The sequence below is a fragment of the Chelon labrosus genome (assembly GCF_963514085.1).
Source record: "Chelon labrosus genome assembly, chromosome: 1".
Taxonomy (NCBI): domain Eukaryota; kingdom Metazoa; phylum Chordata; class Actinopteri; order Mugiliformes; family Mugilidae; genus Chelon; species Chelon labrosus.
Window position 1 is genome coordinate 10,349,738 of NC_140337.1, and position 27,509 is coordinate 10,377,246.

At 47.1% G+C, this 27,509-nt stretch overlaps 1 protein-coding gene across 1 annotated transcript in view; it reads left to right on the plus strand.

Moving 5' to 3' along the window:
• pcdh7b (protocadherin 7b) overlaps positions 1-23,177 on the plus strand; it is a gene marked incomplete at its 5' end in the record, with an annotated part of 101,219 nt that extends 78,042 nt beyond the window's left edge. Inside the window, 2 exon segments of the mRNA XM_084546499.1 lie at positions 21,259-21,277; positions 22,580-23,177. Coding sequence (XP_084402625.1) covers positions 21,259-21,277; positions 22,580-23,052 — 492 coding nt within the window. The 3' untranslated portion in view covers positions 23,053-23,177.
• Positions 23,178-27,509: the final 4,332 nt, after the last annotated feature.

Here is a 27,509-nt window from a genome sequence, read left to right on the forward strand (position 1 = left end):
GAGTCGCAGGCGAAAAGAGAACGCCGCTCCGGAAAGGCAGTCGGGGAGGCAATCTTTAATCCCAAAGGGCAATGTTGGCCACCCAGGCAGAGGTGTCCTTTTCTTGGCAAGGAGGAAGACAAAAGAAGGGCTCCTCCTAAGTGATTTAGCGTGGTCTCTGTCAGCAAACATCATTCCATGTCAGTAGCTTCCAAAGCTAATATGTCTCGATTGTTCGCATGCACTGCCAAAGACAGAGCTGTTATTTCCAACTCGTTTCATTTGTGTGGCGCAAAAAGGAGGTGAGAGTCCGGGGGGTACATGGGTGGAGGGCAGGGAACAGTGGAAGAGACATGCCCCGGAGTCAAACTTTGACTTCCAAGGCTCCTCGTGTTTCTTCTCAAAGTGCTCACCGCCAAAGCACGATGAACTATTCATGGGTCCTGAAGGAGAAGAAAGGCCTTGGCCCAAATAAAAATAAATAGCGCGAAGAACGAAATGCATTAAGAGCGCAGTATTCAGATCAAATGAGATCATCCTCTTTGTATGAGAGCGGTACAAGCGGACTGTCGTGCGAAAGGTATTGTCAAACGGGTGGGTAGAAGAAAGGGGCTGCAGCAAATGGGTTTAATCAGCTGAACGGGAGTCCCGGTGTTGTGTCTCCGGCACATACATCGGGCAACAAAGTCAAAAGATAGAGAGGGTGGGGGGGGGGTGGATGGGCACTCGGCAGGCATTTTAAACACTCTTGCGCGAAGCAGACGCAAACTGATCCTGGTCCCGTCACTCCAGCTGGAGTCAAAGACACATTTCCATTCAGCCGCTGATTAGGAACATAAAGAGGGCTGTCGGGAAAATCTGTGCAGCTTGAGATTTCCAATCACACACTTCACTTTTTTTTTCTTTTCCGTGAGCGTACCTCTTCAAGTGGAGAAGTTTGTGATAGAGCAAAGGGGTATCTTTGAATTTTGTGCGGTTTTGATCCAGGCTGAGCAGTGGCTTTGTCCTTGCCACCGTGGTTGTGCAGTACTCCATGAACATTAGCGTGATTAGTTGCTTAGAAGATACCCTGCGTCCTTTTGCAACCTCTGTTAAGCGTGTTGCTTTTGAAGCGATCTTTGTTGGTCGACCCAGAACGGTCGTCTTAAATCTCCTCCATTTGTTCACCTGTCTAGCTGTGGATTTGTAGATCGTAAACTCTTTAGACATGGTTTCGTAACATTCTCCAGCCTGTTGAGCAACAGCAAATCTTTTTACGAGGTCCTCGGAAAGCTCCTTTTTTCCGTACCGCCGTACACGTCCACCGCGCCCAACATGGAGCACTGAGCAACACCTGAGTCTCATTACGTCGTTTGGAAAGACTGGAAAGAACAGATGGACTCTAATTTGATCTTGAAATGAACCCGTAATCGGCCTTACTTTTCCGTTTGTCTGCTTCCACGGCTTGTGTGGAGACACCCTGATGTTTTGTTTTTCCATTTCTGAAGCAGCAACGTAGAACACTCCGAAGGGTGCAAATGCTTTTCGGCGGCGAGTGTACGGGGGGGCAGAGAGAAAGACACGGAAATATATAAATAAAAGGGAGAAGAGAGGAGTCGGGCTCGTGCGTGGACGCCTGCTGTCAGGTCCTTCTGTCAGTGTGAAATATTGCTGATCCCACCACACTTCCAGTGGGGAGGTGGTTGTAATGATTCAGTCCTAGCGGGGGTTCAAAATGTCATCTGTCTCACCTACCTCGTGAGTGTACTGGTGTCCTCTAAGTGCAGGCTTCTACAGGCTAGGGATGGGTTGTTTAAAGGGAAAAGGGTACAGGAATTCATCTAAGGACATATTTAAAGGTAATGTTATTAATAGCACTGCTCACAAAGCAGTAGGGTAGCGCAACAATTGCTATATACTCTCTGTAAAGGTTGTCTGGCATTGAAACAGTGAGTGTGACCATACCTGACTTTGCAGGGCAGCGCGCTAGCTTGACTCCTGCGGCGCACGTTCATTTTTTAAGTGCTCATGGAAGTGAGACCCTTCCCTTATACAAGCAAAACGTTGACTTTGCAGCAGCTCCCTCCCGTCCGAAGAGAAATTGACTGCGTTTCCCGCACATTAATTACCTGTGTCAGGGATCGCGGCTATGCTTCGCCATTTTTTTTTCGAACGGGCCGCATTCCAGCCCTTTTCGCTTTTCACGCTTGACCCTTTAAGCACCCCCCGCTGCCGCTCGCCGCTCGCCGCTCGCCGCTCGCCGCCCCCTCCCCCTCCCCCTCCGCGGCTAATCGATAACCTGCCCCTGATGAGTGGAGACTCCCCGTCACCAGCTCCTCAGCCGATGGCGATCAATAAAAAACAATACCCATCTACATCCATGAGCTCGGAGACCATTTGTTTTCCTGTTTACCAGTGGCGGGTGCTATTCCATCAAAAAAAATAAATAAATAAATAAAAAAAAGCCTTCAAACGGCGAAGAGAAAAAGTATGAAGAGAAATGTCATTACTTCAGCGCCTGTCGGAGAGGGTTCGGTGCACAGATTAGAAACGCCATCAGCACCGTTCGACTAGTCAAGAAACTCTCAGCCAGTTTATATACCTCAGCGGTCTCAATCTTCATATGCATGAGCCTTAATCTCAAAATTTACCAAATCTGGTGATCTGTAACAGTCACAGCATTGTTCATTCCTCCCTCCTCGCAACAAATGTCACAACCGCAGCCATTCTGCGCCACCATATAGTCTGATTTCACATGCTGGCACGGAGCAATGCGCATCTCAGCAATATGCTCCCTGGCTTGTTTGTGTCAGTAAATACGCGCTCACTTTCAGGAAGACGGCCCTAATCCGCGCTCAGCTGTTCGCGGCTGATACGTTTGTCGCGTATTAAATATTTGGTGGGCTCTTCCCCTGCCTCGTCGCCGATATCCACAGCTCCAATCGATTGGCGGGAGATTTAGCGCGCCGGGAATGCGCATTGTGTTTGAATTCCAGAATCTTTGCATAGTGTTGGAGATTGGTCGCGGTGTTTGTATTGTGCGCCGCCGAGCTCCCACACATGCAAACGGGAAAAAAAAAAGAAGAAAAAAAAAAAGAAGAAAGGCTTTGTTTCAGGCAATTTGAAGGGTGACACAATATGCTCTATATAATTCTCCAGCGAAAATAAAGAAACTGATAAACGAGCCTGTGTTGCGCGCATTGTATTTCGGCTTCTTCTGAGCTTAAAAAGCTTGCTCCGTCGCTCTCCTTTCTTCATTCCCCACTTTTATTTTTACCGCGGACACCGAGGCATTTCGCGTGACACAAAGCCATTTGAGCAGCACACACAGCGTATTTATTTATGCTTTGCTGTAACTCCCAAAAATATAGGACAAGCGGAATCCGAGAATAGATGGCGTTTCATAGCCTAAGCTCGTCCCTTTGATTCTTGCCGAGGCTCTCTGGCTGCTGGATTCAGTGAAAAAGTGCTTTATTCTCCTCCTTCCCTTTTGCTAATTTACTTCACAGGCGTCTTGGACCTTGGTCATCTTTTAGGCTGGAAATCAAGTTGAATATTTAGCGATGAGAGATGGATAAATAGCACCGGCTCGTCAGAGACTGCACCTCTCCGTTCCCGAAATCTCCCGAGACCGGAGTCTGCTTTTTTTTATTTTACCTCCCTCTCCTCTTAGACTGTGTCGGCTTCCCATCAATTTAACACGCCACCAGCGGCGCTCGCGTAGCGTCCCCGTTTTCCGACTAATCTCATACCGTAGGCCTAATACAATTAAACCGTATTGAACCGCCGCGCCGTTCCATACATCAGTTCCCGCGCGGTGAGCAATGGAGCCCGCCGTTAGCCGCGGGCCTCGGGGAGACATATGCGCCGGGGTGAAAAGGTTACGACTGTGGCTCCGGAGAGGATCGAGAAATGAATCCGGCGGCGCTCCGACGCAAGGAACCCGAGGAACGTATATAATTCATTCATCCGGCGATAACAATCCCGTATTTCCACGTCTGCTCGTGCAATTCAAACAGGACTGATCTCGCAGATTAATCTCGGGGAAAACCATATAAAGCTCAAAGTGCCTCGTGGAGCAAAATTGAATAAATGAGCTGCATGCTGTGGCTCAACGGAGATCCATCAGCGCCCCGACTCGTGTAGCTGTGTTTAAAAGCCGAAGAGCACACATGGCACGTCAGCGTTTAAGGAGAAATGGATGGTGGGCTAAAAAGATGCGCAGAAGAAAGGCTTCAGGACTGATAAACGAGCGACGACTAGCTAAATTCCGCGTTAATTCGGCGAGACAATTGAAGATAATCATCGACGTGAGTAGTTTATAGCTGATAAAATGAGCTAAACTTATCCAGAGGGTTACAGGAAGACTTTGATGTTGCTTTTAATAATTTCTTCAAAGGTGGAAGGTTTTTTCTGTCCTTCCAACGCTGCTAATTAGAAGGATGTGGCCTTGTGTTGCAAAGCTCTGCACCAGAGTAACTATTCATACATGAGTGTTCGCAGCTGTTTGAAGGATTCAAAATGCGACTTGCAGACCGCAAAAAGTGGTCTTAGCCCGTTTTCAAGGTCCGGCCACGGGTCCGGCAGGTGATTTTCAGCCGTTGGCAACGCCGGGCGCGAGGCCCTCCATCATTTTGTGCTTGCTGTCAGTGAGAGGCTGCAAACTGTGCCCTGACAAGACAGAGAACATTCATAAAGTTCCTGCAACGTCTCAGCAACCTTGACAGGATGCTGTGTGCTTTCTTTCTCTCTTTTTTTTTTTTTTTTCCCCCCTCTACCTCCCCTTCCGAACTTATCTCCAGAGGCAGGAGCTGAGGGGAATTCCGCCGTTCACAAGTAGCCTAAGAGCGCCTGCCACATTCGCGGCGCCAACACGTCAATAAATCCGGCCGCTAATGTACCGCAGAACCCTTTTTTTTTTCTTTTTTTTTAACTTTCACTTTCACCCCTGCTCTTGCTCGCTCCGGCCTCTAATATTAATGAATGCCGGCTGAATGCTGCCACGGGCAAAGATAGAAACACGTTCCCTCCTCCACTATGCTAACGCGAACAAGGTTATAGCTCCTTCCACGGGTCTGAAAAGAACTGGAAGAGAAGCACACTCGGCCAGCCGTTGAGTGTTATTGCAGAGCCACGGGTGAGTATTAGCCGAGTGATAGGCAGGAATTAATGACTTTATCCATTCGGGGGTGTGGTTCAAGCTGAGCCAATGAACTTCCCAGCACCTGGCAAATCATTCTCGGTGATTAAAAGTTGTAATGAGGAGAAACTGTCCTGCAGTGAATGAATAATAAAGATAGTAATAATAATAAGGTGTAAAAAAAAAAAAAAAAAATAGTAGTATAAAAACATGCTTTGCACCAATTCTACACAGTGTGAAAGCATAAAAAATAAAAAAAAAGCCTTACAGCACATAAAACCTTGGGGCTATTTTGAGAGGACGCCTTTGAGTGCAACTCGGCAGCGAGAAAAAAAAAAAAAAAAAGAAACTATTCTGCAATGCTCTCCTAAAAGAAATTGTGATAATGAGGCTTCACCAGCGGCCTTTAATATTTGATGCTCCCCACACCCAGCTTCTTAGAATACTATATGAACGTATACAATCAAGGCGAATCTGCATCGGGCTCTTCAACGTCCCTCCTCGGCGCTCTCGCGTTTCTCTTTAAGACGGAACGCCGAGCCGTCCGGGGGAGAGCGCGGGTGCGCCTTCAACGCGCTTGGCCTACATCCTGTTGTGACAGTCACATGGCTTCCCCGAGACAGCAGTCATTTGTTACTGTCCTTTTAATCATGCTAATGCAACCACTCTCCCTCTTCTTCTTCTTCCTGCTCGCGGAGGGCCGTCCGCGTATATATCTGCTGAACACACACTCGCGCAGACATTAAAGGAAAGAGGGAGAAAAGAATGGAGTGCCCGGCGTCCCCTAAGGCGCATGAATATCTTAAGTGGGGGCTTCTGTAACTCGGTGTCTTCGCGTGCCCGCGGGGCGCGCTTTACACGCGGCCGTGTCCGCGTAAAAACCCGGCGCACGCGAAAGCACAAGAGAAGAATAGAAAGGCTACAGTAGTGAATCTAATTAAACCGTAATTTTTGTAGCGCCAGAACGCCGCCACTGTCTTTTCCCTACTCCCTTTTTTTTTTTTTTTTACTCAAGTGCTCCACTTTATTAGTATTCCGAACAGAAGCTACTCCGCTTTCTTTCTTCTTCTTCTCCCCTGCTCTCCCACAGTCCTCCTCTCTCTCTCTCTCTCTCTCTCTCTCTCTCTCCTCCTGGGAGTTGAGCCCAGCGCATGTTAAGTGATATGGCTTCAGAGGCTTACCGGCAGGACTGTGGGTGCCACATAGCGCGCCGCGTATGAGCCGCGTAAGGGAGGAGAGGGGCCCTTTTAGCAAATCCGCCCACCCGTGTAAAAAATGATCAATCTCATGAATTTGCCAATAGGGAGTCGTTGGCCGATCAGCGGAGACGGAGGCAGATAATGAGAGGAACAGAGGGGGGGGGGGGGGGTAAGGGGACAGAGTGACTACAGGGACAAGGTGGAGGAGGAGGAGGAGGAGGAAATATCCAAAGTTATCGAAGGGAGGAAGGGGAAAAAGGGAGGATTACAGGAGACAAAAGAGCAGGTGAGCCTTGATGGACAGAGTTGCCACGAAAGAGAGAATGTGAACACTGGTGTCTGCTCAGGTGCTCACAGGAAAGGAGGAGGAGGGGGAGGAGGAGGTGGTGGTGAGGGGAGGGAGAGAGGAGAAGGGAGAAATGGGCCATGTTTTTTCTCCCCTTTCACGCTTTGCGTCCCCCGTCTGAAAGCCAGCAGGCCGTTCGGGGGCGGCAGTGGAGCAAGGCACATGTTTGGGGTTCTTTTTGTCAAGCGTGAGCAGGTCCCGGCGAGGTAGTGACAAGAGAGGGGATGGTGGTGTTTAGAGGAGGAGGAGGAGGAGGAGGAGGTGGGGGTGACGGAATATGTGCCCGTCCTAAATTCAAGGCCTGGTATAGCCTGAGGGGGATTCCTGCACCACCATGCTGTGTGGTATGTAAATGTCATAGGACTCAACAGAGCGAGAGGCTGTCTTTCTCTGTTCGTTTGACACGACATGACAGCTCGGGGATGAAGGGGTGAGGGGGCGGGAGGGTGCGCTTCTCGGTCGTGTTGGTGTCAACATGAACACATTTGAGTTTGACATACCTGGGTAGAGTCGCGCTCGAATGCAACAACCCCAAAAGTGGGGAAAAGTAATGAAATACACAGATATGCAAAAAAAAAAACGTACGTTTTTTTTTTTTTTTTTTTTAAGCTTCATTATTGTTTGGCTCCAACGATTTTCAATACTTCGTAAGCAGACTTCAGCATACTGTGGTTAGTACTGGAATACATCACAAGGAAACTGCAGGATAAGAAAACAAAATGATTAAAGGCATCAACTGGCCCCTAATTATGCAAAAATATATTTTAAACTTTGTTTGTTGCAGGCTTCTGGCGTTCCTTTTATCTTATATAGCATTAATTAGCAAGAGTAATGTGTATTTAAACGGCTCATGCTCATCAGATTGATGTTGGAAATTAGCTAAGGCTATAGCATCTATGAATACACACACAAAAAAACACATAAAAACAAATCACGTGGACACACCTGTTAACATACAGCGACCAGCCACAACATTAAAACCACTGACAGGGGAAGTAAATAACATCTTGTGACAATCCAGTGTCTTGCTGGGAAACTTTTGAACCTGGCATTCGTGTGGATGTTACTTAGACGTGTACCACCCACCTAGACCAGACCAGGCACCCCCACCTCATAGCAACGACACTCCTTGATGGCAGCAACCTCAACACATAGGACCCAAAGGCCCCCCACTAACAATGTTCTGTTGCCAGACACCACAGGACACCCTCAGAAGGCCCACGTACATTCCCTGATGAGTCCCAACTGTTTTGGAGACCTACACAATCACTTCTTGATCATACCTGGAAGTCAGTTAGCATCAGAAGGTTAGCTCACAGGCCTTGAGAATGTGAAAAAAAAAATAATGCTGGAATGCATCCAACACCTTTATTGTTGAATTGGAACATCAGCAGTATCACCCGACGTTGGCAGCCAGTTTGAACCTGATCTTGTGGAAAGTCTTTGCAGACAGACTGGAGGCCCTTTTGCTAGCATCCACACCCGTGTGCATTGTTAAGTATTAAGTAATATTCGTAATATGTGCATATACTCAATGATAAATCTGCGTCTGCATGACTCAACCCAGCTGCAACAGCAAACACCCAAAACAGGAAGTCTCTCAAAACCCCACTGCCCGCTAACGGTTGTGTGCATAAAGCTGCCATTATTCAGCCGAGGCCTGCTTGTAAGCCCGCGCCGTTGCGTGACCTTAGAGAGGGGGGAACGTCGGGAGAATCGCAGCATAAGGAAGAAGAAAGCGAATAATACTTTAAAGTGTAGCCCGGGGCGCATTAGCGTGTGCGCTAGCTACGGCGGCGACACGTGGCTGTTTTTTTCTTCTTCTTCTTCTCTTTCTGCAGTTTTTTTTTTTTTCTTTTCCTCTACACCGCTTTTAGCACACCCCGTTTGTCAGAGGGAGGCATCATCCTTTATCGGCACATTTCATGTTTCCCAGAGGACTCTGTGAAGCGGCTGATATTATTGAGGAGCGCTGAGCCTTATTAAATTCCCAAGCATATTACCAGTCTCTCTCTCTCTCCCCCTCTCCTTTTCTCTCTCTCTCTCTCTCTCTCTCTCGCACACACTTGTGCATCTCTCACTCTTTCCCCTACCACTCGCTGATTATGTTTCTCTCTCTCTTAATTTGGTTGCACACTCCACTGTAGCTCAACAAGCCACCCTCCTATTTGGCTCTCGAGAGGGAAACAAAGGAAGTAAATACATATTATTACTTTTATTTTCAAAGGACACTCATCAGGTATTAACACAGCATGCCCTTCCATAGCGCCGGGGCCTCGCATGACTCACACGCTTCCTCGATGTAGAACCTACTATAGTGTATCCGTTCGGTCCAAATTCCTTTCCACCGAAGAAACAGAGACAAAGCTAATCATTCAACAAGTGAACTGGGTAGAAATTGATTTCTCTTTGCAGGAATTAAGCTTTTTTAATTCAATATCATTTCACAACCACTACAAGTTCTTTCCCAGGAATCTTTTCCCCTTGGTAACCGCTTTAATGGGGCCCAAAAATGCAGACTTGATTTCCCGGCCTCGAGACAAGAGAGCATATGCGCTGTAAGGGTGATAATGAGGGTGAAGTGAGTGCACGACTCCATTGCCCCTGCGCAAACCTGAAACTTCCCTCCATTTCCTGCTCGGTCCGAGGTCCGTGTTGTATTTGTCAGGCTCTCTTTTTTTTTTTTTTTATTCTTTTCTTTTTTTACGACGACGACACAGACGATGATGCCTTGCTGCGAGGGAAAAACCTATTTACATACGACCTTGCGCGCGGCAATTGCCGGGACGGGGATCGGCGGAGTTTTATTTGACTGGAATGATGTGCTTTTACCTCGGATGTGACAGCGGAATATGAATATGGAAATAGGGGAGCTAAAAAAAAAAAAAAGAAGAGCAGTTGAGTCAGCACGGGTCGTGATATTCACGAGGATTAGACATAATGTGTTTACTAGCCTGGCTGCTGACTCCACTGTATGTTATGTCAGTGGTCCGCTGACTATTTAAACATGTACCGGGTTTACATATAGAGTGTGTACGGCCCTGCGCGTTTAGACGACAGCCTGCCACCAGATACAAGGTTGGAAATGAAATGAAATGAGAAATATCTGCCTCACTGGGAGCGATTCCGGTTTCCATAGGGTTTTGTGTACATACATACAGGAGAGATTGTAATCATGTAACTCAGCACTGAAAGTGTGTTTCTATGGAAGCAGAGAGAAGCAAAGGTCCTCGAGGAACGCCGCCGTCTGCGCACCGATACTCAGTCTGCATCCCTCATTTGAAATCCATACTGCGTTCATTCAGATAGTAAGAACTTCAGCACTGTTACGTGAGAGTGTGCGTGTTAGACGGAGCTGTTGATGCAGCTATGAAAATTTGATGCCGAAAATATCCTCTTGGCGCTGCATTTTTAATGGGGACCAAGCAGATGCAGGAGCTATCATCAGAGTGCTCAACCTCCCGGGCCGCTGTGCACCGCATCTCGCACCCAAACAACTCCCCACACCTTCGGGGCAGACTTGTCTGGATCTGCTCCGGGTATTTCGATCAATCGCAGAAGAGTTCCATTTGTCCTTTTAAAACACTGTCAGCTCACGGGAGTCATCGCAGAATCCACAAACACTCCATCACCGGTCAGGTTGTCGGCATCTGCCGTTTTTTCAGTTTTTTTTGTTTTGTTTTTGTGTTTTTGCTGTTCTCCATTCAGTTGCAGGAAAATGAGTCTGGCCTTTAGGGCTTTATTGCCTTAATCTGCAGTCCGGCCCCGCGCCTCTCCCGGCGGTGATTGATATTTGGAGACATCGGTGGGACAAAAACAGTTTGAGTTCTGACGCTCATGAAAGACCCATCTGCTCTGTCGTCGATCAATGTGAATAAATATTTCCCACAACCCAGAAGCATTAGAATCAAGGACGGGGGAAAAAGAAAAAAGAAAAAAAAGACAGACAGAGGAAAGCGGAAAAATCAATTGGTCCAGAGCTTTGCTAAAAAGGGGGTGAGGTGGTGATGGTGGAGGTGGAAGAGGGGGTAGAAAGGGGGTAAAATAGGCCTGTCAAGATGGGTGAATAATGAAGCGTGCTTTCTGCGCTTCAAAGGCAGAGCAGAGAAGTTATTCTACATCCTCTGTGTCATCTAATGTCACATTAATTAGCCAGAAATACAGTATGGGATGCTGAGGTGAACTCTGTGGGTATTAATTTGCAATTCTCAAGTGTCTCTTTAAGGTGCAGAAAATACCAGCAGGAGTTTTCAAGAACTGTTGATCAATGTCAGATTAAAACTCTTTGAGCTCATGACCAAATGAACCAGCCACTCATCCGTGGATGTCTGAAAGAGGTGTTTCAAACTCAATCTGCTATGTCGAACTGACCTCAAAACCCTAGCAAGTAAGCAGCTAATTTAAGCCCCTTAATCTGTTTTCAAAAGCTATGCTAACCACACGAGCTAACCGCTAATGCTTGTTGTTGTCGCAGCATTACAAAACAAGCCAATATTTAGCCAACGTTTGATGGTCTTCATCAGTTTGAGCCTGCTCACGTTGCCAGGACGTCACACACTGCTGTTTTTTGGCGCCAAAGTCGTCCTTTGGCGTTGGTGCACAGGGTTTACGTCTTACTCATGTTAAGCTACCAATGACGATATCAGACGCCGTGACACCATACAAGAAGTTTTCCCTCGAGCATGTGACGTGTTTAAACCCCACATCACAATATTTTACTAAGCCTAACCAAGTAGTTGTGGTGCCTAAACCTAACCCAGTGTCAGGAGCGCCTCGCCAAAAAGTTTATTGGGAGAAAGTCCTTTGTGCGTTCGATCGTGGCACCTAGCATTGCCGCATCTAAATCAAGACCCAAGCTAACAAACACCCTGTGCGTCTCTCAAAGACACCCTCTTTGACAAAATAGCGGTATTTGTCGGTTTCTGAAGTCTGAGACGCTAACTTTAGCTTTTACCTCTAGCTTTTACCTCTAGCCGAGTGCCGTAGGAGCCTTGAAATTGAAGTAGTGCATTGGTTGTTGCTTTGAAATCCTTGAGAATCGGCTCTTCAAAGTAGAAAACATCCTTTTTAACATTCCACTGAATGTCTCTAAAGAGTTCCATTTGAATGAAATTCACTTTTAAGGTGTTAAGGCCTAACCAGAACTGAGTGAACCTACATTTTGCCAAAACGGACGTACAATTACTTTAACATCTAGGTCAGGCTAGATGTAAACTTATCAGGCAGAGGCTAACTGTCAGGGCCTTGACCACATATGTAACAGCTGTGAATGTAACTATTTCTATCAAACTTTTTATTTTTTAAGGTGCTAAATCGGACCATCTGCTCCATCTCGCTACAATCTGACTTCGACTCTATTACAGTGATTGCATTTCTGTCCCATATCCAACAATTTTCAGTCTTCGTAGAAGAGGCCGAGTGTCCATATTCCTTAGTTACTGCCCACCTGTCCAATCTTCACCGACCCACAATATGAATCTCTTTCACCCTGTCTATCTAGCCTCACTCGTTATTTTGATAGGGGATCCATTTGGTTCAAATTGACTCATTTTGTCGGTGGGAATCGGAGCAGGGGAAACTGAAGAGGGAGAAACGGGCAAGCGGCTGCTGCTGCTTTGATCCCCCCGACAGGCAGCGTGAAAAGTGCATTTCATAAAGGATGTTCGCCTGTGATGAGCCCGCCAGAGTGACAAATTGGGCTCCTGGTGCTTTAAATAATACACCGTGTATGGCTCCAGCCTTGGCGCTGTAGTTCTACACTGCCAACCTGGCCCGTTAAGGAAGGGAGTGTGTGGTGGGTCGAGAGAGGGGCACGGTTTGTGAATCCGGAGCCTTCCATTCGCATCCCTTTCTTGTCCATCTGCGCGATGCAAATGCAAATGCAAATGCTGAACACGGGCTTCGCTTTCAAGTGTCCACTCGCATTCAGGCCCGGATTCGGCGCTTCAAGGATGGGAAGCGACTTTTGAGTGATGACCGAGGGTGGCCTTGTTGTCCCCCCGTGGCGTTTGTTGCTCGCGAATCGTGTGATGATGAAAGTTTGAGATGTGGCGTGCCGCTGTTGCCGACGCCCCCTTTGCCGGCGAAGCAAAGCGAGGAGGATAGCGGAAATGCTGCGCTGCTTCACTTTGAATATGAATTACACGGGTAGTGCACACACATTGAAGGTGATGTGTGTATGTTGGGTTTTTAAATGAAAATATCACAATGAAAGACAATATTTAGTCATACGGCGTATGAGTGGGACGTCTAGGACGACAGGTGTCACTACGTCTCATTCATGAGCAACCCTCTTTGCACGCCTCTCCGGCTTACAAACGTGCAGATGGTCACTCTAGCACGAAGCGGCAGATCTCGCACCCGCCCCACCAACGTATACACCTCCTCCTCTCCCTGACAGATGCATTCCATAATGGAGGAATCATCAGAGAGAATCTGGAGGTGGCGTGACCCACAGTGGAGTCTCCAGTCAGATATAGAGAGTGAATAAGGACGGTGACAGTACGGTGCCTCTCTGCTGCGGCAAATCCAATATACTGCACCAGAAGGGAACACACTGTGGCCTATCTGCGAGATAGTCTATAATCCAGGACACCTTGGCGTTATCAGGCTGTATCGCTCTGAGCTTCTGCCTGAGCAAGAGTGGCTGGAAAGTGTTTAAGGCACTCCACAAATCAAAGATCTCGATTCGTGCCGAGCTCCCGAGCCTCTCGGACTGGAACAAACCCAAAGTATACACTGTGTATTGTGACAGTTCTTTATTACGTGCTATATCTGGGCATGTTTTGTTCCGGAATGGAAATGTCAGCTGATTAATCCCTCACCACATGCGTGCCACGGCGTAGGAAGAGGCCTCAGCGCTGTCACCGAAGCCCTTGCTTTTCATTCTTGAACACTCAAAACGCCGCGGGAGGTTTTTACACAGCACAGGCTCCCTGGTCAGACTCAAGGATACATTAAAGGGGAGCTGGAGAACCTATTTGCTGACTGGCACATCCTTTTAGCACTTTCATCAGGGGCTGCACTGCGCGAAGCCATTTGATGCGGTTTGTTTTTAACCTTCCCGGTAGGTGCTCTATGTGTCCTGAGGGGAAAATTCTCTGAAATCTGTCTGATCACTTGTTTGGTTTCCCAGGTCATTACAGTGCAAAGCGGTGTCTGTGAATGTGTGTGGCGCTGGCACACGCTAAACTTGTGAGTTAATGACCATCATGACAAACAGTCCAAAAATAAATCCTAAGTGAAGCATTACAGACACCTTTTTATCAGGTTTTTTGTAAAAGATGGGATTTCACTGCGACAGATTAAAGCCCATAGAGTTCAGAACCCCAAAAGATTAATGGAAACATAGAACTTCCAAAGAGAGGAAACTCTTAATCTCCCTAAATCACCAGGACTTGGTCAGATCAGTTTTCCCTGAGAGTTTTGAGGTAGAACACAAGAGGAGTCCGTCTTTTCTTTCCGAAACCTGCTGAAACACAGAAAATGTATTCCTCCGGGAGAAACTTAAGCCCCAGATAATTTGCCTCACGTGCCCCGGAGCGAGGCTCACTTTGCGCCTGTTTATGAGCCTACACGCTGAAAAACTGAAAGCCTGTCCCTTCAGGTCAGCTTAATTACCCCCACCAGCTTTCCATTAAGGGTCGTGACTCACCGCCGTGCCCTGCTCGCTCCGGCCTAGGACTCGCTAGCAGCCGAGCGCTAATTGCCACACTCAGGATGACGAGAGTTGTAGATAGCGGGTGCTGTTTTGGCTGACTCACAATTAGCCAGCTAGCTAGCCAACGGTTGCAAACATCACAAGTGGAGCCTTTTGTTTTTAGACGCTCAGTGTTTTCCTCGGGAGCCGGCTGAATCTTTTACTTTGAAACGAGAATTACGCAACTGGCAGTATGTAGGTCACACTAAATCTTTCTGGTAAGCAGGACGCATAATGGAGTTCTGATGCAAATTAGCCGCTAATATGCGAGCGGCGAGCGGTATAACGCTGTACTCGCTCTTAAAGAATGTGCTGCTTAGGGCTGAACATGTGCTGAACATGACGTATGTTCCGTGCGTCTCCCATTTGTTTCAGCCGCGTCTGAGAAAACCCCCTCTTTCCAAAAGCTGGGGCATTTTTCAAAACGACCCCGTCTTTCGGAGACCGCACGCCTTTGACGATTCCCCGCGCTGACCTCCGATATTCCAACTCAAGCCAATGATTTAGATGCGTTCTCTTATTAGTACAATCGGTAAGAAAGGATTTTCTATCCCCCCGTTTTTATTTTAGGATGGATTTAATTGAAATTGTATTTTGACAAATAACCATTTAATGGCGTAAAACAGGTTATTGTGCGAGTGTGCCTGGGAGTGTGCGATAAGAGCAACAGTGGAGGGGAAGCAATGACACTTCTTTTTCTAAAGGGCTGGTGAGAGAACGGGAGTGTGCGCGCGTGCGTGTGTGTGAGAGAATTTAGAGAACTAGTAAACAATAAAGGGGAAAAAAAACAACACATTTAAACTGACTTAACCCCTCGCTCACACTCTCACGGTAGCTCAGTAAGCCCTACCATTTTCTTCACACACAACCTGTTATTCCTGTGTTCGCCTTATCAAATTAACGCTTGTTTTCTTGTCTGTGGCATCGATGCAGGAAAAAATCAAAAAAAAAATCAAATGCTTCACAGATGTCGCATGGGTTGATGTAAAGCCGTGTTGTTTTTATCGGCCGCTAGCAGCGTTGCATGTGTGCGCCGCGGCAGAGCAGCCGAATCTAATCCTCGCGGTGCTTCCGGAGTGCTCTGCATAAGCTCGCAGCGGAGCAAACACACAAACGGGGAGGTACTTTCGGGGTAAGGGGGAAAGGTGGGGTTTGACAGAGTACTTTATTTTAAACTGTAATTGGGTGTTTTTCAAGCGTGACTCCATTGCATACACAAAGATGCGAGTCGCAGGTTGTAAAGGTGATTAGAAGTGTTACGCTCCGACGGCGATACGGAAGTCTGACGAGAAAATCCCTTTTTTTTAAGATCCTGCGGTTTTCGCCGAGCGTACCGCAGCTCGAGGAAGTGTTTTTTTTTTTTTGGAGCGAGGTGTCTGCTGTCGGCTGCGTGGCAGGGAGCCAGCGGCATCATTCTTATCGGCAGAGCGGATGAGTCACTTCTCCGCTTCTCCACTCTCATCCCGCTGTCGTTCCCCTTATAGACGAGGTCAGGGGTCGGAGGCGCTCTGAGGACACGGCTTCGCTGGGTCAGCAAGGGGGTGCGGCGCAAGATGAAGGAGGGGACGCTTTGTTTATCGGCGGCGTTACTGCTTCCGGGAGGGACCCGGAGAGCGGGGGCCGCGTGCAGAGGGTGGAGAGGGTGCGGGCCACATTTGATAATTGTCCGGGAGATCGTCACCAGAATGAAATTATGCCAGTTAATCTCTCCTCAATTAATTACCTCAGGAGCAGGCCGCGAGTACATTCATTATTCCAGAAAGAGTATTGACTCTGCTGGAAGAGAAAAGCGGCCGTATCATGCCCATAATGCCTACTCACTGCGTTGGTGTAATACTTGTTAGTGTATAGGCGGCGGCGGCAGGGGAGGGGGGTGGCTAAAAACGGAAGGCATTATATACCTGCATGCGGCCGAGAGCATTTTCTCCCAGAAGTGCTGGATGCTGCAGTTCTCGCACTCTTTGTTCCACACAGACGTCGGGCGTCTGAGGCCGAAAAGGAGCCGACAGCTCATTACAAAACTCGATCAGGGCCCTGCACCTCTCCCCTCACTCACTCCGTTCCTCCTCCTTTCTCCGCTTTTGTGTTTTTCCACGTCTCGAGGCAGGGCGGCGGCGGCGGCGGCGGCGGCGGCGAAGTGGGGTGGGGGGGAGTTCAGATTATTCCCTTAGTTGCCCCTCGCCAGGTAGTAAATACTTCAAGCTTCGAGACAGCGGAGAGCAGATCACCCGCTGCCGCGCTCAACAGCATTCCTCCGGCTGGATTGCAAGCAGCTCCCCGCGGATGAAAATGAAGAAGAAGAAGAAGAAGAAGCTACGTGGAAAGATTACGAAAAAAGGTCGGGGAGGGTCAAGCGGCCTCATGCGCAGACTCTTACCGAAACGTCACGGCAATCACGAGGGGCAGACAAATGTGCCATTTTGCGCTCCGTCGACGCAACCGGCCTCCTCCTTGCTCGACGCTAACTGGGTGGAAGCGGGGGTTAGGCGTTCGAGGTTGGGATTTAACCTCCCGTGCTACCACGAGGAAAACAAAACAAACAAAAATAACTCCACCGCTGACGTTAATGCCGTCAATTAATGCGGCTGCTGGCGGTGCGCGGCGTGACTCGCGTTTTCAAAGGTCACGGCTCCCCAGGACTCCCCTCTTTGTCCTCGTTTCCCCCCGCGCCGCACCGCTGCGTGTCTTCCATCCCTCCCTAATTGTCTGGCAAACATCTCAGCGAGGGAAAGACAAATATCGCTTTTTCCTGTGGATATTGTTCTGTCTGAACCCGCCGTCACCGCGTTAATAATTCAGCACCTATTCTTTTTTTCTCTTTCTCTCTCTCTCTCTCTCAAGAGCACTTCCTCCCCTCACCTTACTCTCTCCTCTCGGGCCGTTCTCCTCGCTTTCTTCTTTTCCCTTTATCTCTCCGTTTCCTTCCTCTCATCCCCCCACGGCCACCTTTGTTTTTTTTTTTTATGCGCGCGCGCGCGTTAGCCGGCGTCTCGCGTGCCCGCCCGGCTTTGATGCCGAGGACCTCTCGGCGGCGAGGCAGTGCCACGGGGGCGCCGCGGAGCAGAGCGAGGCAGCCGGGTAGGCCCGCTCTCGCGCCGTAATTAGTCGGCAAGTTTCACCTAATTAAACGGGACCCTATTAGAGGCGAGAACGAGTCGGGAAAAAAAAAAAAAAGGAGGAAGCAAGAAAGATGACTCCGGGAGCTGGAGCTAGCTTGTTTTTTCCAGCTTTGGTCTCTGCGCCCGCCCCCCTCGCACGCCTCTTTTTCGCTCGTCTCCTTCCTCTCTCATTCTCTCCTCTCTTTTCCGAAGCAGTGTGTCCAACAGCGGGAGAAATGTTTCGCGTCCCCTCCTCGAGTCGCACGGAGTAATCAGCCTGCACGCCCAGCGACGAGTACTGTCATCTCCGCGGTGATTGCTCCGCTGTGCAAAATAGATCTGATCCGTACAGGGAGGCCTTTGATGAGGGGTGCGAGGCAATCACAAGCCCATTTTCCCCCGGCTAGACTCACCGTTCTGCCACAGATGCCTCTTTGCCCGGGCCCTGAAAACTTTCTTTTCTCTTCTTCTTTTTTCTCCCCCCCCCCCCCCCTTCCTCGCCTATGATTGAGGAGAAGACGTTTCATTTTGGTTCCAAATTGAAATCACGCGGGCGGGTGTAAATGGCATTTGGAGGTTCTTAATATAGCGAATGAGATGGAGGCATGTTAGATTGAGTTAGCTGGGAAGGCGAGGGGTGCGTCTGGCTGCACACTGGGCCTCATTGTCTGGGAGGTAATTTTTATTTTTTAAACAGGCTAAATCAAGGTCTTTGGATTGATGAGTTAATGCGCTTTAAAGCGACCTGGGAGCGCGGTTTATTTACAGCACAGTGCATCGCCTGTTATCAAAGTTGCGTTCATCATCCCCCGCGCTCGTGTTCCGTCCTTTCCCCTCCCCTCCTTCCTGTCTTCGCTAATGTCCTCAATTCTTTCTCCTCTCCTCCTGCCTTGTCTTTCCTCCTCTCCTCTCCTCTCCTCTCCGCTGCTCTCTTTGGCAGTGTGTCTGGCCTGTGACGGCCCAGAGGCAGCCATGCTGTCTTCTCCACTCAGTCTGCCGTTTCCCTTCTCCCATGCCCTGACCCTGCTCCGCTCCGCTCAGCACACACACACTCTCTCACAGGATCTCCTTCCATATCTCTCTCTCTCCTTTATTTTCTGTCCGTCTACCCCTCCCTACATCATTCCTGTCTTCATCCTCTCCCTCGTGCCCTCCTCCTCCTCCTCCTCCTCCTCCTCTTTCTGCTCTGACCCCTATCTGCTATCCAGCCAAGTGCAATGTCTGTCAAAGACGCGGCAGAGAGGCGTACACAAAAACGCATCCAGACACATCATCTCCGTTTTGTTTTGCCTTCCCTCTCCGTCTTTGTCATCTCTTCCTCCTGTTTTTTATTTATTTTTTTTTTTGGGGGGGGGGGGTGAGCCGGAAATGAGAATGCTCACAAAGCTCGGGTCTTTTCAGCGCTGCTGACACGCTGTAGTCAAATTGCACAGTTCCAAACTATACAACGCGCGCGGTAAATTTTTAATCGGACAGAAATGCCCACGCCGCAGACATCGGCGTGCACATGCCCAAAGCGACGACGGCCCTAACCCTCCCTTCTCTTCACCCCCGCCCCCCCACCGCTGCAACATCTTAGCGAGCGTTAAAGACACCGCGTCAAATTGCCACTGTACCCCGGCGGTTGAGGTTCTTTGAAATACCCAAAACTAGTCAGCTGATAGGCAGGCGGACTAAAGCCAGCTAAGAAAAGCCACAGCTCAAGCCGTGCAGCCACTGCCCCAATTTCAGCTCGCTTCCTTGCACAAAATAAAGTCCTCTCTTTAGACCGCTTCAAATCTCCAAATGCACACAGTACGAGGCGCTAATATCTCAGAGCGCCGCCGTACAGCGGAGTCCCGTGGGTAATTATCGCTCCGGCAGCGGGCGACTTTTGTCCGTATGGAATTACGTCTCGGCGAAAGCTGCTCCTCTTCCGTTCCGCCCATTGCCCCTCTAACTTATATGTCAGTCACTTCCTAATTCAACACCGCCACCCCTTTCCCTTTATCTCTCTATCTATCTCTCTGTCTATCTATCAGAAGCGTCTTTTGAGTAAAAGACTCCTAATGGCTCGGGCCGTTGTGAGCACACCAGCCTGTGCTTGGCTGAGAGCCCTCCAGCAACGGAGAGAGAAGGCCTCGTCATTGTTCCTCGGCTCAGGGCTCCAAAAATAACAAGGCCCCGCGCCCCCGGGGACGTAACCTGGGACGGACGGGCCGCCCCTTGTTTGGCTCTCGTTGTCGCAGCGAGGCCTTTTACCGCGACGCGAGTGACCCACTTGTATTGTGCGACGTCGCGCTCGGCGGCGAGGGCTCGCGGGACGTTTGCGAATACGCTCCGAGGGCGTTTTCTTTGAAGACATGTTCTACATCCTGATTTCTGAACCGGGTCTTGAAAGGGCCCGTGATTGCGGGTGTTTTTTTAAGCTGCATTGTGGTGTTTGTTTTCATTGTTCCCACTTCCTACATCCTTAGAGTTTGACACTATATACAAGCCAGCAGGTAAACGTATGAGTTCGAAGCTCCAGGATGTTTGTCCTGAGTTAAAGGACGGACGGATTTAAGCGGTTTCAGACGATTCATATTGATCGCTCAGCCTCGGGGGTTGGTGACACTTTTAGAGAGAGAGAGAGAGAGAAAAAAAAAAGCATTCTTGCTTTGATATCACAGCCCAATTCATTAGCTCAGTGGGAAATGTCTTCATTTTAGCAGGCCTGCAGAGTCAGTGGACCGTGGTCAGAAAATCAGCCTCCTTTCAGCGCGCACAACACACAGAGCGCCGGCTAACAGCCCCAGCACCTCACAGCGCGGGGCGGTAGAAATGTGGCGCTTAAGGTTGCTGCTTACCCGTGAGAGCTGGAGGAAGCAAGACGTCCTCCCTGCTTCCCTTTTTGTGTTTTTTTTTTTGACAACTTTCTCTGGATGCGACCAGGGCGAGGCAGCCGACTGGATGAGCATTCAAGAGCAGGAGGCCCCCGGGAGAGCCGCCGCTGCCGCCGCGCGTTGCGGGCAGCCCGACGGCTCAATCGGTGGTGTAAATGAAAAAGACAATCAGTGCCTAGGTATCCGCTTGTCTCTTTGATGGCTGTGTTTTTTTTTTGTTTTTTTTCGGGCTGAGGCGAGGAAGTGGGGAGGGCGGAGGGAGAGACGTGCCGCGATCCAAAGCCACAGTTATCATTTTCATCACATCGGCTGGCGTGTTAACTGTGACTGCATTCACATCTCTCCATCTCGGCTCATTTTCCCGACTTCCCTCTCATTTATTTAGCTATTTACAAGTCATTAAACAGAAATGCTCAGTTGTTTGGGCTCACTAATGGCAAAAAGTTATTTGATTTTTTTTTTCTTTTTCTTTTCTATAGAGTGGCTCGCTGAGGTCTTTGGCTATGTGTTGGCTGGCAATCAATAGCTGATTCCTTACAAAGATAGTCATTTTTGACGTGATAATAGATTGAAATGTGCGTTTAGCGGGAAATTTACAGCAGAATAGGAATGGCACTCTTGAGGTAACGATGAATGTTTCGCCAAGAGGTATTCATAGCACTTCTACTGTCGATTAAAAACCGAATTAGCAGGACTTTAGAGGACTCTCATTCTGTTTTTTGTTTTTTGTTTTTCTTCTTCCCCTGTCTCCTCTTTCTTTCTTTGCTGTCCTCGTCTCGGCTGCATCGTGTCCCCAGTCATCTGTCTGCTCTGCATAACACTTTTTTTGGTGCTTGTTGTGTCTTTTGGTTCCAGTTCCGGCGCCGCTCAAAGTTCCTCGTGCAGCACATATACTACTGAATAAGTGAATAAGACATAAAGAGTGATTTGTGTTCTATTTTTTTTCTTTTACAGGAGAAAAAGAGCATTAAAAGTAAGCCATGGTCCAAACTAATTTTTTCGTTTTTTTTTGTTTTTTTGTTTTTTTTTTGTAACTATGGGCAAAAAAAAAAAAAAAAAAAAGGCATGCTTGGCTTGGTTTTGCACTCACCCTCGCTTCCGCTTGACTTTTTGGTTTCCCATACTTTGCATCAGGTCATGAATAAATTACATCTAACATGGCATAACACGGGCACTTGTATTAACTGGCACTGCGTGACGTCTAAGCATTCGGGCTGTGGAGCCGACTCCTCCTTTCCTTCCCCTCCTACAGTTTTTTTTTTAGTATCAACCAATGCATCAGCTTTGGCTTGATTATCTTTCACATATCGCACCGTCTGACAGTAGTCAATGACAAGGGCGTCTATCTTGTTGTCCCGATGTGGCATTGTAAGCACATAATTTGCTTTCTACAACAGTACAGTAGACGCAGTTAATCCGAAGCCAGCGCCCAGCTAGGTAATTGCTTAAGACCCCCTATTAGTAGATTTAAGAGGATATGAGGGCGCTTGAGCCGCGCAAAGCTATTAAGCTACTTAGATCAGAATGTGATTGCCGTCTGTCAATCACCAAAACAAGAAAACAGGGTGTTGTTGGTGCTCCCAATCTCGCAAAAAACAAAAGAAAACACTCTTGCCTACACGCATCGCAACCTCTCACACGCGAAGCACGACCTGATTGTGCGTCTTAAATTTTAGATGAGCTCAGACCGCAAAACATAAACTGACCGCTTCCCCTCTCTCATCACCGCCCCTCCCCCCCCTCCTTTCCCTTCCCCCCCCACCCCTCAGCACAAGCGCGTTTTTTGAAGCATGACATTATTTCAACTCCGATTCACGCCACTGTATTTCAGTTTGGGGCTGTTGTCGTAGCCAGTGGAGTCTTCTCTTCATTGTTTTTTTTTTTGTTTTTTTTTGTTACCGTTTCTGTCATGTGGTATGGGTTCTGCATGAAATCAAATTTTATCAGTAAAAGCTTTATTGAATTCACTAGTGATAAGAATCTGAACTTGTGTTAGCAGTGGAAATATGTGCCTGGTAACCATCGTGACCAGTTTTTATTGCTTTCTACCTTCTCCATTAACTTTTAGATGCGGTGACGACCTCATTAGGGAGAAAATTCAGCTTCACGCATCTAATAAGGAATTCATGTTAGCCAAATCATAATGTGACACATAAAACAACACGTAGCGGCAGGAAATTCTCTTATGATCAATGTTAGTTTATCATTAAATATCCCAAATCAGTGGAACATTCAGTAGTATTTACTTTGCCTTTCTCTTTTCTGTTTCCTCCAGACTCCCGGCCTTTGCCTGACGTAGCCATGACTGGCAAATGCACCCGGGAATGCGACGAGTACGGCCACTCGGACTCCTGCTGGATGCCTGTGCGCACGTCGCCCGAGCGACGGCCATCCAAGTCAACCACCATCCCCCAACAACCAAAGCTTTCCACTTTCATGAGCGGCAACGGCAGCGGCAGCAGCAGTGCAGAGCAGCCCGGCAGCCAAGAGACCCTCGCCATGGCCGCCATGGCCAACGGAGACCCCACCGCTGCTCACATGATGGGCGACCGCAATCGCAACCTGCTCAACAAGAAGATGGCCTCCTCCTCTTCCTCCTACGAGGCCTTTGGCTCGCCCTCCTACGGCCCACCAGGAGGCGGGGATGAGGCACTGGGCCACCCCACCGAGGAGATCCCCCTTGCACCGACTGGGGAGTACAAGCCCACATCCTGCGGTACTCTGACACGACGGGAGGTGTACCTGTGAGCCGAAGGGTTACACACTACTGCTGTGCCGCAACATGTGGCATTCAAGTATAACACTAAGCATAGCTGCTTACCGACCAACGTTACAGCTCTACAAGCTTTTAGCCGCCCTTGTTCTGCGCAAGGTAGGACTAAACATTCTCCAAAGACTTGTACAAGAACTCCTTGGATATTATAAACATAGTACCATTTTTCAAGTGCTAATTCCGGCCATGACCTGGAAGAAAGGAGGAGGAGGAGGAGGAAGAACTGTTGAGGATGCTGATTGGACTTTCAGTGAGGCTGTTCTACTGGCGAGTCGGGCTCTTGGGACACAGTCTGCTGCCTGACAGTCAATCTGTACAGTAACCAACTCATTTTACATATACAGTACATGCATGCATTACCCCACATTCCCAGTGAAGGCTCGGCTCTCTGAAGATGACACTGTACAAAAGAGACCATTTGTTTTTCAGTTTTTCTAGGAACAAAAATGTACATGTAGACTATTTTGACTTTAAGGTGTGTCTGGATATGCCTTTTTTTTTATTTCGGAACAGTCTGGCCACGGTGTTCTGAGGCTGGAGTAATGCATTGGACAAAAAAACAAAACAAAAACAGTCTTACGGAATCACGCAGACCATGGATTCTGGCAACTTTACTGTTTGCGCTAACAATTGCAGACCAAACATTTGACCGTATTCAAATCTTAAAAGGACGACAAAGACTCAGCTTTAAATACTTGGCCCTCTGTCCATGTGGACATTCTTGGACGGAACTGGGCGCCAATGGAATTTGCTGCAACAACCCCTCGGTTTGACTACAACCCCCCCACTGGTAGACTACGATGAACTTATGATGACTGATTCAAATCTACCAGTTTGCTCTGCACACTCTTCACAGGCGTCACTCATTGTACATAAACACCGGACCATAGCAACAGTGCTAACTGCTCTCATTCCCTTTTGTCTCACTACCTTTCTTCAGTCTCTCGTTCTTTGTCTTTGATTGCCGAGATTGAGACCAAAACCCTCCCAAGAAACGCAAGATCTTAGAACCATGACCTACAATCGCATTGGCTGGAAACAAGCATGTCCACGGTTGTACACTTTTTGGATCACCTTAATGGCTACAGTTTATACCAAGTTATAACACTTGCCCTGTGTTTCTCAAACACACACACACACACAGAAGCAGAAATGCAGATTCATTTAATGGAGGCCAATGGCACTGCTATACAGACTGAAAATCCTGGGTAAGCACAGTGTGTGGCATGAGATTAAAATTACTGAGGTGCAACTGAAATTATATGTGTGTATGGGCCAGATATGCAGTATATAGTGTGTTTGTGTAGGCCACTGTAGATGTACACCAGTAATAGGCTTAGGAGGGCATAAACATGGCCAAGTTGGTCCTAAAACAGCTGCAAGGACAGCTTTTTACTGTTGTTTCCTTTTTCTTTCCCTTGTGTGATAGGACTGAGCAATAAATATCATAATGTACATGTGACCAACAAGCATCAACTTCTTTTTCCACTTCTTCTCAAGCCTTCAAGGCGACATTAACCCGCACATGGCTGTCTTTTAGCACTAGTACACACTGCTTTCCAATGGCGGTGCACAGTGACGGCATCTTCGAGCATGAATGTAAGAATCAGCTCAATGGAGAACAATCTGAAGGCAACGTCTGAATGAGCAGATACCGGGAAGTTTTCGGATTACATGGCTGAGAAAATTGGTGTCAAAGTGAAACCAAAGCTTCGCAAACAGAATGAAGCACCCCACCCCTCCCCCCCATCACACACAAAAGAAAAAATAGCTTTCTAGGAGAACTCCACTATGTGCACTCCTTCCATGAAGAATTTTTCCTTTTTTTTTTATTTTTTAAATGAAGGATTGAGCTTGAACGATAAGAATGTGATGTCTCAACAAAACGTCCGTTACATCCTCAGAGCCGATGCTTTACGACCACTTACACGCAGACACATAACAATGTTGAGATGTTGTGCCTCCCAGTCTACGGTGATTTTTCTTTTTTTCTTTCCTTTCTTTTTTTTCAACTACAGAGGCGCAAAATCTCATGACTGTAACAAAGCTAAAGAATATCAGATGCAACAGAACTTTTTTTCTATGTTAGCAAAACCCCTTTGGTTCGACCGGAGCGGCTTTTTCCGCATTCCGGCAATCTATAGTCTGTAAGTACTACTCGTTGTTTGAAAGGAAAGTGCTCCTATACTTATCAACTGTATACATAAATATTTACTTTTTACTGCACGTTTAATGGGAACTTACTTCACTTACTGAGAAGGAAGAAGAAAAAAAAACTGTAAAACAAAATGTACAAAAAAATGTTATCCCTGTAAACATGGAAGTCCATCATGTTGCTTGCTTTTGTTGTACCTAAAAAGACATGTAGTACAACTTAGTACATCAACTACAACCATACTTTTTTTTGCCCCCATACGGTTTTTAATACATTTCATTGTTATGTCTTATACCAGAGTCCCAAATCATACGTTTCTTTTATATCCACTTGATAATTTTTTATCTTTTCTTTTTTTTAACCTCGCACATGACATAGTTACACAGCAACAGTCAAATCCGTGGAAATGATCATGACAATGTACCTTTTTTTTTTCCTTTATCTGGTGCCACTTTGTATATTTAGAGTGCTTCAGAAAAAAAGAAAAACAACAAAAAAAATTAACAAAAAAAAAAAAAAAAAAAATACTAGAGTGAATGCAAATATGCAATTGTGCCTTTTTATACCTATTGGTATGATTAAATGTTGGTTTGGAATGGTGCATAAAACAGTTATGTTGAAATGCTTACTACAGTAGATGGGGGTGGCATTTAAGGACTGAAATACATTTGCATATCTTAAGTGAAATACCGTGACGTCAGAAGGCTTTTTTCTCGGAGGACGACCAGTCAAATGTCGGCGAGCCTGTAGGTCGGCTACTCAAACTGTTCGCCGGGTTCAATTATCTTGTCGAAATATCCATTCCTAGCTTAGTGCATTACCGAATGAGTACAGGTACATTCAAAAGTTGCTTGTTGGTAGAAATAATAACGATATAATGGATTTTTTTGTCGTGTTCCACTCATGTACATGTGTGACATCAGAGGTCAAGTAACCTTTTTTGTGCATGAAACAAGCTCTAGGACTGAATATAGAAGCTTAGAAAGAGGGGAAGGGAGAAAAAATAAATGAAATGGACGAAAAAAAAATATGCTTGGAGACATTTGACTGCTCAGAGTTGAGGGAGCCTAGAGATAAAAAAAAAAAAAAAAAAAAAAAAGGTAATGCGACGGTTTACTAGGAGGAGTGGAAGTGAGGAGGTGTGGGAAGAAGGAAAAAAAAAAAGCTGCAAGGGAGAGGAGCAGACGGAACACACACCTCGCGGTGTGCCGTGTAACGCAACACTCGTACACACAGATTTACAGTATATGCATATCAGTAGATGATGAAATCCTGTCCTACAAGTAAACAGTGTGTGCAATGATGTTGTGAGGTGACGCTTTGAATTTCTAGACCAGGTAAAGATGGAATGAAAAAGGTGAAATGAAAGAAAATTGGCAACTACACTGAGTGCCGCCTGTACTACATCATATTTGAGCGGTGGCAGTCACTGAGGTAAAGGTGGTGGAAATCTGGACCGGAGCAGGTGTTGTTAAGGTTCTCGTCTCGACACGGAAAAACCGTAACAGTAGCAGCACCATCAAAATGTCTGTACGCTGCCTGAGGTGCGTGTTCAGTCCGCGCTCTCCGCTATCCGTAAAGCATTCACAGTGTGTAATGAGATTTGTAATATTAACCATTACTATTTGTCCTGCGACTTGGATGTTGATATAGAAATTGAGGAACAAAAATCTATCATCGTTTAATATGAGTCACTATGCACGCAGCTTAGCTGAACATGGCAAAGTGTATTGAACGCAAGTCCACTTCTATTTATGAGATATTTTACATAATTTAATTTGCTTTTGTACAGGTTTGTGTAAATAAATTGCTTGTCATTTTTGTCTCTGCAGAAATTAAAATATAACATGGTAAAACAACATCTGTCTCCGCCGTGTGTTTGGTTCATTAATGTTTGTGTGTATGTTTTTTTTTTTTTCCTCCTGTATATAAAAAATTAAGACCATTTAATTGCTCGAAGAGTGGCACCATAATTCCGCAGTGCTCTTGTTAAAACATCAATGTAAACAACTAATTATTTGCCTTTTTGAAGTCACAGGCAGTAATGGCCACTCGTCTTATTGAACTGCAACATTAACTGGACAGTTCTCATAATAAAGTGCTCATTATGTGTACTAATGTAAGCACTCTATTCCAGCTACTTACATGCCGCATTAATCTCATTATGTTAACCAAACCATTAAATATCCAAGATTACGCACTCTAATCATATTCTAGCATGTGTATCTACACTATACTATTCAGAATATTATTTAGAGTTTTGTCAACTGGCTACTT